Source organism: Pseudophryne corroboree, chromosome 11 (assembly GCF_028390025.1).
Source record: "Pseudophryne corroboree isolate aPseCor3 chromosome 11, aPseCor3.hap2, whole genome shotgun sequence".
NCBI classification, from domain to species: Eukaryota; Metazoa; Chordata; class Amphibia; order Anura; family Myobatrachidae; genus Pseudophryne; species Pseudophryne corroboree.
The window spans coordinates 21,327,757-21,340,328 of record NC_086454.1 but is presented as its reverse complement, the minus strand read 5'-3'; the positions used below and the strand labels follow the sequence as shown (position 1 = coordinate 21,340,328).

Genomic DNA, 12,572 nt, shown 5'->3' with positions numbered 1-12,572 from the left:
CTGTGTTGAGCTAACCAAACACAGGTCCTGCGCAAGATCTGTATATTGTCCCCTTATATATTTGTAAATGTTGATCATGTCCCCTCTTATCTCCTCGTTTCCAGTGTAAACATGCCTAGTCTTGCAAGCCTTTCCTCGTATTCCAGCGTCTCCATACCCTTAATTAGTTTGGTCGCCCGCCTCTGAACCTTTTCTAGCTCCAGGATATCCTTTTCGTAGTAAGGTGCCCAGAATTGTACACAGTATTCAAGGTGTGGCCTCACAAGTGATTTATATAACGGGAGTATAATACTCTCGTCCCTAGCATCAATTCCCCGTTTTATGCATGGGTGATTGTGGAGCCAGAGAATGATGAGAGCAGTAGTGGATGATTGTGGAGCCAGAGAATGATGAGAGCAGTAGTAGATGATTGTAGAGCCAGAGAATGATGAGAGCAGTAGGGGATGATTGGGGAGCCAGTGAATGATAAGAGCAGTTAGTGGTTGATTGGGGAGCCAGAGAATGTTGAGAGCAGCAGTGGATGACTGGGGATCCAGAGAATGATGAGAGCAGTAGTGAGTGACTGGGGAGCCAGAGAATGATGAGAGCAGTAGTGGATGATTGTGGAGCCAGAGAATGATGAGAGCAGTAGTAGATGATTGTGGAGCCAGAGAATGATGAGAGCAGTAGTGGATGATTATGGAGCCAGTGAATGATGAGAGCAGTAGTGGATGATTGGGGAGCCAGTGAATGATAAGAGCAGTTAGTGGTTGATTGGGGAGCCAGAGAAAGTTGAGAGCAGCAGTGGATGACTGGGGATCCAGAGAATGATGAGAGCAGTAGTGAGTGACTGGGGAGCCAGAGAATGATGAGAGCAGTAGCGGGTGATTGTGGAGCCAGAGAACGATGGGAGCAGTAGTGGATGATTGGGGAGCCAGAGAATGATGGGAGCAGTAGTGGGTGATTGTGGAGCCAGAGAATGATGAGAGCAGTAGTTGGGCACAGAATAATATACCTCCTACTAAAATAGAAAATGTTGTTCAACCAATGGATCGTCTGTGTGATCTTGAAGTCAGAAAAGAGCTCTTTGCCTTAGAGTAGTTAAATGCCCCATCTCTAATATAAGCTAGAGATAATGTAACAGTGGTTGACAGACCCCTATAGTAGCTTGTCATACCCTCACATGGCAGTACGGCAGGATTATTTGTCTCAAGTGACTAAGAAAGGGTATATATTGTGGAATAATTGATAGTCCCCAAGGCATATAGAAGAACGGTGTTAGACCTGGCTTGTGGCCACATAACTACAGATCACCTAGGGGTGGAAAAATCCACTGAGAGAAGTTTACAGAGGTTTTTCTGTCCCAGTGTCCATAAAGAGGGATCTGAATATTGTGCATCCAGCCCTGAATGTCCGTATCATGCACCATTAGATTTGGGTGGCTTATATTGTTTCTGTGCAGGGTAAATACTGGCTGCTTTATTTCTACACTGCAATTTAGACTTCAGTTTGAATACACCCCACCCAAATCTAACTCTCTCTGCAAATGTTACATCTGCCCCACCTGCAGGGTAGCATGGTTTTGCCCAATTGCTTACTTTTTTGGTTTGCTAACAACTCAGAATAACGCCCTACGTCAACAATGACTAATGCTAGAGAACTAGTACATGATGTTAGCAGACTTGGAATATATAAGAAAACTCTGACTGATCAGGGTACACCATTTATGTAAAAAATCATGAAAGAATTATGGGGCAGATGTATTAACCTGGAGAAGGCATAAGGAAGTGATAAACCAGTGATATGTGTAAGGTGATAAAGGCACCAGCCAATCAGCTGCAATATGTAAATTAACAGTTAGAATCTGATTGGCTGGTGCCTTTAAAACCTTATGCCTTCTCCAGGTTAATACATCTGCCCCTATGTATCCTGTTTAAATTTACTCAGTTAAGAAACTCAGCTTATCACCCCCAAACTGACGGGTTGGTGGAGAGGTTTAACAAGTGGTTGATAAAGATGGAAGAGATTGGGATTATTTGCTACTTTATTTATTCCTGGCCATACAAGAGATTCCCCAATCCTCCACAGGGTTTTTGCCTTTTGATTTGTTATAGGGGAATCACCCAAGAGGATTACTAGACATTGCCAAAGAGACACGGGAGGGCAATGCAGTCCATATAAAACTGTATTAAGCAGTGGTGCCAATAGTGAGAGAGCACTTAGGGGGTCATTCCGACGCATTCGCACGCAGCTGTTCTTCGCTGCGGTGCAAATGGGTCGGGACTGCGGCTGTGTGGCACCCGCAATGCGCACGCGCGTCGTTGCCTGGCGACAGTCGTCGCCGGGCAGCAATGCCGCCAATGCTGAAAGTAATCGCAGTGGCGACCGCAAGAAGATTGATGGCGGGGAGGCGTTCTGGGGGGTCTACTCACCGTTTTCCGGGCGTGGAGATTCGAACACAGGCGTTTGGAGGGTGTATGTCTGACGTCAATCCTGGGAACTTCGTCACTGGATCTGTCGCACAGGGTAAGTATGTCTGACCCTGGTCTTGTTTTGCAGGAAATATTTTTAGCATAGCAGGGCTGCACAAGCGATCGCAGCCCTGCTATGCTAAAATACACTCCCCCATAGGTGGCGTCAAGTTGATCGCACGAGCAGCAAAAAGTTGCTACGTGCGATCAACTCGGAATGACCACCTTAGAACAGGCCCAACAGATACAACAGCAGGTGTGCAATTGAAATGCCCAGTTACGCATCTTTGCTTCTGGGGACAGAGTGCTTGTTTTAGTGTCCATAGTAGAAATAAACTTTTGGCTAAGTGGCAAGGGACTTTTGAAATCCTAGAAAAAGTGGGGGAGGTTACTCATAAAGTGTACCAGCCCAGGAGAAGAAAGCCAGAATAGATCTACCATGTAAATCTTATAAAACGTTGGAAGCATAGAACAGCTAGGTGTCCCATTCCAGTCCCTCCAGTAATCCCAGTACCTTTGGTTCCAATAGCTAATAGTAACAATAGCTAACACCCTCTCAACTGTTCAACAACAGGAGGCTACAGAATTTCTCATAAGAAATACAGTTTTCTTTTCAGACATATCGGGTAAAACAGTCATTAAACATGACATAATCACTGACCCAGGGGTTAAGGTTAACCTAAAGCCCTATAGAATACCAGAAGCCCAACGGGAATCAGTGTCTAAAGAAATCTAAACAATGTTGGAGTTGGGGTAATTGAAGAGTAATTGAAGAGTGACATAGTGAGTGGTCAAATTCCATTGTGCGTATTCCAAAGCTGGATGGGAGTATGCACTTCTGTAATGATTTCTGTTAACTGAATAATGTGTCGAAGTTCGATGCCTACCCAGTGCATCAGGCGGATACATTTACTGAAAGATTAGGAACAGCAAGGTACTGGACCACTCTATTTATTTATTATTATTTATTTATTAACAGTTTCTTATATAACGCAGCAAATTCCGTTGAGCTTTACAATTGGACACAATGATAAAACAAAACTGGGTAATAAAGGAACAGCCATAGAGGTAGAAAGGCCCTGCTCGCAAGCTTACAATCTATAGGGAAATAGACATTGATACACAAGTAAAGGCACTATCTATTGCATATTTGTCCACTAGATTGCAAGGGTTCTAGGCGGGTTGCATGATATAACATCACAGCAATGATGAACCAGGGTCAGAAGGAACGGAATGTGAAGAAAGAGACATGTGGAGGATATGTGCGGACTGTACAGTGGAGATATAATCAGATAGGAAAGCTTATGAAGGCTGAGGGAGCGGTTCTGGAATGTGATAAGAGGTGAGTTTTCAGGGAAAGGTTGAATGTTTGGAGACTAGAGGAGAGTCTTACTGTGTGTGTGTGTGTGTGTGTGTGTGTGTGTGTGTGTGTGTGTGTGTGTGTGTGTGTGTGTGTGTGTGTGTGTGTGGTAGGGCATTCCACAGAGTTTATTACTCTAGACTTAAGCAATGGGTATTGGCAAGTGCTGTTAACTGAAAGAAAGAAAATATGCTTTTCTGCACAAGAGGGGTTTGTCTTGTGTGTTTTGTTTGGGCACTGCAGTTGTCCCACCCCGCAGGGCATAACAAAGGGGATGAGGCGATCTGTGAAAGAAGCACTAGTACAGTGATAAACGGGGGATATGTCCCATGTTTGTGGCCCATGTATTATAAAACCCAAGAACATGTTTGTGGATGCTCTGCTGAGAGCTTGTGGGCTTTTGTTAAAAGCTGGATAGGGGTTCTGGGGTCATGGGTGTGAGAGAAAGGAGGGCACCATTCGTAAAGCCCATTTCAGGATTTTAGGCCTTCAGCCTGAGAGCAGGCTAATTAGTTCCTGCACTTGTAAGAGGCTGATATAAAGTGTGTCAAGGCTTAGCTCAAGGGGGGTCATTCCGAGTTGATCGCTAGCTGCCGTTGTTCGCTGCGTAGCAATCAGTGAAAAAAATGGCTACACCGCAATGCGCACGCGCATCGTACAGGTATGAAGTCCATTGTGGTTTTGCACTGGTTCTAGCTACGATTCCAATCGCACAGCCGAACGCAAGGAGATTGACAGAAAGAGGGCATTTATGGGTTTCAACTGACCGTTTTCTGGGAGTGTTTGGAAAAACGCAGGCGTGATCGGGCGTTTGCTGGGCGGGTATCTGACGTCATTACCGCGTCACTCGTCGCAGCAATCATCGCACAGGATAAGTAACTTCAGGGCTGGTCCTGTTTTTCACAAAATGTGTTTGCAGGCGCTCTGCTGCACAGGCGTTCGCACTCTTGCAAAGCAAAAAATACACACACTCACACACACACACACACACACACACACACACACACACACACCCCAGTGGGCGACGACTATGCATTTGCACAGCTGCTAAAAACTGCTAGCGAGCTTTGACCCCCAGGGTCTCACTAACTGGGGAAACAGGCAGCAGGCCTGTTATGAGATACTGCGATATACTGACTGCAAGCACTGTGCATATGCCTCTGTATGTGGTAGGGAATTAGGTTCTACCACCCTGAGAGAGGTAATCTATTATGTTTACTCAGTGTTCAGAAAGGCTAGGATTTATTTTTATGGTTTCTTTTATGCACTAGCCATGGCTAGACTGCAAGAAAACCCTGGACTGATGTGCTGTTTTCCTGACTGCTGTGTGTTTGGAGATGCCCATCCACCCCAGGAGAGGCACGCCTACACTCCTCACTATATATAGATATCTACATGATGTCACAGTCAGTAACCACCTCATAGTGGTCCCGTGGGGCAGAAGAGGCACAGGTGTTGGCAAAATGATATACGTAATGGAAAAAAGTAAAACAGCTTTTCTAGTTGTACCAGAAACCGTCTTAGAGCATCTGTATTCCTGGGGCAGTAATGGGAACAGATCTTGTGATGGGGTCACTGTATACTGTGCAAAAGTTTTAGGCAGTTGTGGAAGAAATTATTCCAAATAAGAATATTTTCAGAAATAGAAGTGTTAATAGTTTATTTTTATCAATTAACAAAATGCAAAGTGAATGAACAGAAGAGAAATCTAAATCAAATCAATGTTTGGCGTGACCACCCTTTGCCTTCAAAACAGCATCAATTCTTCTAGGTACACTTGCACACAGGCTTTGAGGGAACTCAGCAGGAAGGTTGATCCAAACATCTTGGAGAACTAACCAGAGATCTTCTGTGGATGTAGACTTGCTCAAATCCTTCTATCTCTTCATGTAATCACAGACAGACTTGATGATGGCTCTGTGGGGGCCATATCATCACTTCCAGGACTCTGGCATTGTGATCGATGTTGGGATCCCGGCGTCGGTCTTCTGACCAGTGTCGAGATTCTGGCATTAGGATTCCAACTGCTGCCATCCTGAACGCCGGTATGCTAACTGGATCATGTTACGGGTAACCTCAGTCCCCGCTCTTATGGTGTATACAGGATATCTGAACCAAACACTCAGTGCTAGGTGATTGTCTATTCTGTGTCAGGTCAAGCTTATTGCTGACTACTACGCAATCCTGCTGTTTCTGCCTGACACCTTGTTACCATTTGTCCACATTGTGTACCAGACCCTTGAAACTGTTTAAGACCACACTTCCGGTTTCTCTTCTGTGTTCATGCTGCTTGTCTATTATATGATATCTTGTTAATTTGATTCTGCTTACAAATATAATTATCTACTACTATCTGCATGATCAGTTGCAGAATCAGATGTCCTTGTCTTTATCACATCTGCTCTGCCTATGCTGTTTATGTCGCTCCAAGTTGAGTAATATCACAGAGATTCAGCCACTGGGGTCCTGCCATATAGTATGACCATGTCACATGTCCTTAATTTCAAAATTTGCTTCTTAAAATTCTAGAATGCTGATGGCCTCTTACTGCTCCACTGCTTGCATGAAGTTTTGTGTGTAAACGATTTGGAAATTAGAGGTTGCCATGACCCTAATAGGTCACTGAGATATCAGCATGAAAGATAATAGTTCACTGTCACAGAGAATATGTTTCTTTCTCTTTAGTGTAGTATTCTGTTCAGGGTGTAGGGTTATGTGGTCTGGACAGGGGTTAAAGTGAGGGGAAACGAGGTGGAACTGAGTTCCACCAACTCCATTTCCCTGCCCAGTAATTCCAACAGAAAAACCTGCCCCATCACCTACATCAATAGATGTGTTACTGATGAGCTGCAGCCACCTTCCCCTTCCTCAAGTCCTGGTGGTTCCATGGTACTCCTCCATCTACAGTCCACCCTTCTGGTACTGACACACACTGTGTCTGTTGGACAGCATTCATCCCCTCCTCAGGGCTAAGTAGCTTCCTTTTCCGTCATGGCATATGTAATGTCATGCTGGGTAAATGAGTTCCACCACCTTTCCAGGACCACTTTAAGCCCTGGGTCTGGAAAATGGCTTGTGTTTTACCACTTGTGTATTTATTCCTGATATCTGCAAGTAGTATCATTAGGATTCTACAAGACCTGTTGCTTATTTGGGCAAAATATTATTTGGGGTAAAATTCAGCTAAGGGGTTGGGTACAAAATCCCAGCAGTCAGGATCCCGACAGTAGAAGACCAAAAGCAGAATCCCAATGGATCCCAGTAAGTATTTTCATCCTACCCCTAACCAACAGCCTAACCCTAACCTCCTCCTCCCACAACCTAACCCTAATCTCCCCCTCCTGCAGCCTAACCCTAATCTCCCTCTCCCATAGCCTAACCCTAATCTTCCCCCCTGGAGGCCTAACCCTAACCTCACCCTCCCGCAGCCTAACCCTAATCTCCCCCTCCCACAGCCTAACCCTAACCTCCCCTTCCAACAGCCTAACCCTAACCTACCCCTCCCACAGCCTAACCCTAATCTCCCCCTCCCGCAGCCTAACCCTAATCTCCCCCTCCCACAGCCTAACCCTAATCTCCCCCTCCTGCAGCCTAACCCTAATCTCCCCCTCCCGCAGCCTAACCCTAACCTCCCCCTCCCGCATCCTAACCCTAACCTCCCCCTCCCGCAGCCTAACCCTAACCGTCCGCTCCCACAGCCTAACCCTAACCTCCCCCTCCCACATCCTAACCCTAACCTCCCCCTCCCGCAGCCTAACCCTAATCTCCCCCTCCCGCAGCCTAATCATAACCTCTCCCACCCCCACAGCCTAACCCTAACCTCCCCCTCCCGCAGCCTAACCCTAACCGTCCGCTCCCACAGCTTAACCCTAACCTCCCCATCCCGCAGCCTAACCCTAACCTCCCCCTCCCGCAGCCTAACCCTAATCTCCACCTCCCGCAGCCTAATCATAACCTCTCCCACCCCCACCAGCCTAACCCTAACCTCCCCCTCCCGCAGCCTAACCATAATCTCTCCCTCCAGCAGCCTAACCCTAACCTCCCCCTCCCACAGCCTAACTCTAACCTCCCCCTCTCGCAGCCTAACCCTAATCTCCCCCTCGCAGCCTAACCCTAATCTCCCCCTCCCGCAGCCTAACCATAACCTCTCCCACCCCCACAGCCTAACCCTAACCTCTCCTTCCGAAGCCTAACCCTAACCTCCCCCTCCCGAAGCCTAACCATAACCTCTCCCACCCCCACAGCCTAACCCTAAGCTCCCCTTCCGAAGCCTAACCCTAACCTCCCCCTCCCGCAGCCTAACCCTAACCTCCCCCTCCCGCAGCCTAACCATAACCTCTCCCACCCCCACAGCCTAACCCTAATCTCCCCCTCCCGCAGCCTAACCCTAACCTCCCCCTCCCGCAGCCTACCCATAACCTCTCCCATAGCCTAACCCTAACCCCCTCCCACAGCCTAACCCTAACCTCCCCCTCCCACAGCCTTACCCTAACCTCCCCCTCCCGCAGCCAATCCCAAATCTCCCCCTCCCGCAGCCTAATCCTAACCTCCACCTCCCGCAGCCTAACCCTAATCTCACCCTCCCGCAGCCTAATCATAACCTCTCCCACCCCTACAGCCTAGCTCTAACCATACCCTTGTGCCAAACCCTAACCAGTACTTATCTCCGGGATTTGTCGGTCTTCTGTCAGGACTTTTATTGCATCCTCAGCTAAGTACTAGTTAGCACTAACATTGTTTTGCCGTGGTTTAGTTGCTGACACCAGTGCAAGTAGATCGTCCCACATTGAGCATTACAACTGAATTACAGATGTGTCCTCATACACCTACCATCTATCCGCCATACGGCGCGACTGAGCCGCTCCGAGTAGACTGGTGTAACAGATTTTTTTCTTTACCTTTTTCGCATCGCAGATGGAGGGAGACACCGCTCGCAGTGAGACGAAAGGCTGCGACTTTAACCGCACATAAACTAGTTTTAAACATGTACAAAGTCACAGATGAATTTGCTGTAAGAAAAGCCTGCAGCCGCTGCATCGCAGCACTTCATACACAGAGTCAGACTAAGGGATCTATTTACTAAGCCTTGGGCGGAGATAAAGTGAACCAACCAATCAGCTTCTAACTGTCATTTTTCAAACACAGTCTGTAACATGGCAGCTAGGAGCTGATTGGCTGGTACTTTCTCCTTAGTAACACACAGATTGTAGAGTAGTTTTGTTGCTTTCAGTTTTAGTTATGTGAATAAGACGCACATTTTGAGTTAGCTGGACGTTAGTGCAGTCAAGTCACCCAGGGCCTGCCACACCGCCATGGGCTGCTTAGTGCGACTGAAGACATAGGGGGTCATTCCGAGTTGATCGCTCGCTGCTGTTTTTCGCAGCACAGCGATTAGTCAGTACTGCGCATGCGTATGCACCGCAATGCGCAGGCGCGTCGTACGGGTACAAAGCGGATCGTTGCTGGGTGATGGATTTAACGAAGAATCCATCCGCACAGCCGATCGCAAGGAGATTGACAGGAAGAGGGCGTTTGTGGGTGTCAACTGACCGTTTTCTGGGAGTGGTTGGAAAAAAGTAGGCGAGTCCAAGCGTATGCAGGGCGGGTGTCTGACGTCAATTCCAGTACCAAAAAGACTGAAGTGATCGCAAGGGCTGAGTAAGTTCTGAGCTACTCAGAAACTGCCAAAAACTTTTTCGGCCCGCTCGGCTGCACACGCGTTCGCACACTTTCAAAGCAAAAACACACTCCCCCGTGGGCGGCGACTATGCGTTTGCACAGCTGCTAAAAGTAGCTAGCGAGCGATCAACTCAGAATGACCCCCAATGTGTATAAGAAGTAAGGACACATCGTTATATACCTTCGTATACCTCATTTTTGTTTGCATCTCCTGCAAAATAAAAACCAAAAACATTCTGTTATCAAATGAGTTCTATTAATAAATACAATTGGTGAAATTTTCCTTTAACATAAAATAAATGATGACGTATTCCTTGTATATTCAGGTGTTATTATAAGATGGCCTCCTGTTTTACCTGCACAAACGTTAGCTATGATTTTGGTGTAAAACTAGATTTCTCCAATTTCATTTCAGATGTATCAGACTCAGGGGGGGTGGAGAGAGATAAAGTACCAACTAACCAGCTCCTAACCGTCATTTATTAAGCACAGCCTGTAACATGGCAGTTAGGAGCTGATTGGTTGGTACTTTATGTCTCTCCTTTTTATCTGCAAGGTTTGACGCATCTCCCCCTCATACTTGTACGCAGAGCAGGCACAGCCATTTTGTAGGGGGAACCAATATTCATGAGGCTGCAACCTATCAGTTCGCTAGGAACTAGTGATATCCCCAGGAGTCCGAAAGGCTCACACCACAAAATGGCTGCTTTCCCTCTGCCCAAGCAACAGGTCCACTGTCCGTATTTACAGATTACGAGGCTGCAGGACAAACTGAATTGAACAGTACCTGCATTATATGCTGTATATTTCCAAAGAATTGAAATTAGTTTTAAAGTCGTGTACTTAGTCGCAAATGATGTAGTCCAATCCGATCATGTGGTTCCAAAGCACAAGGAGCTGTTCCGTAACCATAAAGTATAAGTACCGTACCACCAATTTCATTGCGCACGGACATCACCAAGCTTCTATACAGAACGCTCCGACCGTCACAGCCAGAGCCACACAAGTTATAGTCCTTGGGGAATAAAGTCATTGGTTACAGGCAGGGATCTGTACGAACAAGTCATAACCTTAACCATCAGTGATGCTAAATATAGCGTGTGACCTATGTTGCAATCGCATGCGACTAAATCGCACGGGACCCAATCGCACACAATCACACTGAGCGATTTGTGACCTGTATTAAAAAAATGCCATCATCCAGTTAACCTATGACATTAGAACGAAATGTTCTGACAGTTCCATAATATATATATATATATATATATATATATATATACATATATACAGTATATCTTGATAAAGGGGAGAGAGTGCCCCGAAATGTTGAACGATTAATATGAGCATTGTTTAATACACCTCGTCTCTGAAAAGGATCTGAGCGCCGCAACCTGATTTCATGGGAATACCTCTAGCTAACTACACCTGAGGGCACCGGAGCAGATTGCAACACAGCGGGAAGAGTGTTGGTCCAAGCACACTATATATATATATATATATATATATATATATATATATATATATTTTTTTTTTTTTTTTTTTTGATGCTGTATGCTCGGCACTCTCTCTGATAAGGTGGTATAGGCTGCGGTGCCCTCCTGGAGGCGAAGACCTCTGGATATAGATAGGTGAAGAAGGCGGCACTCAAGCAGACGTAAATTGCAGTGAAAAAACTGACCATTTTTTCACTGCAATTTACGTCTGCTTGAGTGCCGCCTTCTTCACCTATCTATATATATATATATATATATTGCATGCAGGTACTAGCTTCTCCTTACTATTGTAATTATAATTGCTCCGGTGCCCTCCAGGGGTTCTGTGTCCCAATGTAATTGAGCAAATTGGTGGCACTTGGAGACTTGAATGAAGCTGCAAACGTGCTTTTTAATTCAACGTTTCGGGCCGTCGTCAGTAATAACAAACAATATGTGTTACAATAACAGTGCTTTTATATCCACACCAGCAACCACATAATTTCCACCTTTTGCACAGTGGATATATACTCTATATCCACTGTGCAAAAGGCGGCACTCAGGAGACTTCAAAGATAGTGCAAATATATATATATATATATATATATATATATATATATATATACCCACACACACACATACTTCAGGCACTCTCCGATAGGCAGAAACTTATAATGCTGCTATGGCGCCTGCCCACTGGGTTAACTGCTCATACCTATATCCACTGTGCAATATGTGGCAGTCACAGATGCAAAGTGCAAAATGCGGTGTTCAATATCAACGTTTCGGGACACCCCATCATCAGGACACACACATGACGGGGTGACCCGAGACGTTGATATTAAACACTGCTATATATATATATATATATATATATATATATATATATAATTTTTATTTTTCATCATCATTTTTTTCTTTCTTGCTTTTTTTCTTGATAAATCCGTTACCACATTTCTCTTGAAATTCCAGGGTTTTTGGTGCTGCTATTGTGCTGACCTCGACTTTGAACATGCTAATTCCGTCCGCAGCCAGAGTGCATTATGGGTGTGTGATCTTTGTCAGGATCCTACAAGGGCTCGTGGAGGTACCGCTTTTATGTCTATCTCCTTGTATGTTTTTTCTAGTAGATTTAAAAAAAAAATTCTTTGCATTTTTATGGTCGTATCCTCTTCACTTCAGATGGGATCATTTCCCACCGTCTTAGCACTGGGGGCGTAGTAAATAAATGTACAACATGATAACATTAGATTCATTCTACAAATGACTGTCTAGCATGGCGTCAGCTACACCTCACCCACTTTAGTATAAGAAGATGACACCCCAATGTATGAGACAATAGCGGAAATTGTCATTCCTCATGCTCTAGAGAACATCGGCCTCCGCAGACAGAAGATAAGACAGCAGATGCCTTGTACGCATCCGTGGCTAAACTGGGGTTGACCTTGTCGGAGATATACAGATGGTATTTAAGGGTTTGGTTGGTGTAAACCATCACAGGGCACATAGCAGCACTGCCAGTGAGAGAGCAGCCAGGGGGGTCTTCTGTGCATCACTGCCGCTACTGCTGGTACTTCTGGTGCTTCACCCTGGGGGACTGTAGACTCAGGG

At 45.8% G+C, this 12,572-nt stretch overlaps 1 protein-coding gene across 1 annotated transcript in view; it reads left to right on the top strand.

Annotated features, from left to right (window-relative positions):
* Window positions 1–12,572, top strand: part of SLC17A6 (solute carrier family 17 member 6) — a 57,933-nt gene that overhangs the window by 18,417 nt on the left and 26,944 nt on the right. The window contains exon 5 of the mRNA XM_063946365.1: window positions 11,934–12,048. Within this exon, the coding sequence (XP_063802435.1) occupies window positions 11,934–12,048 (115 nt within the window). The remainder of the gene's footprint in view (window positions 1–11,933; window positions 12,049–12,572) is intronic.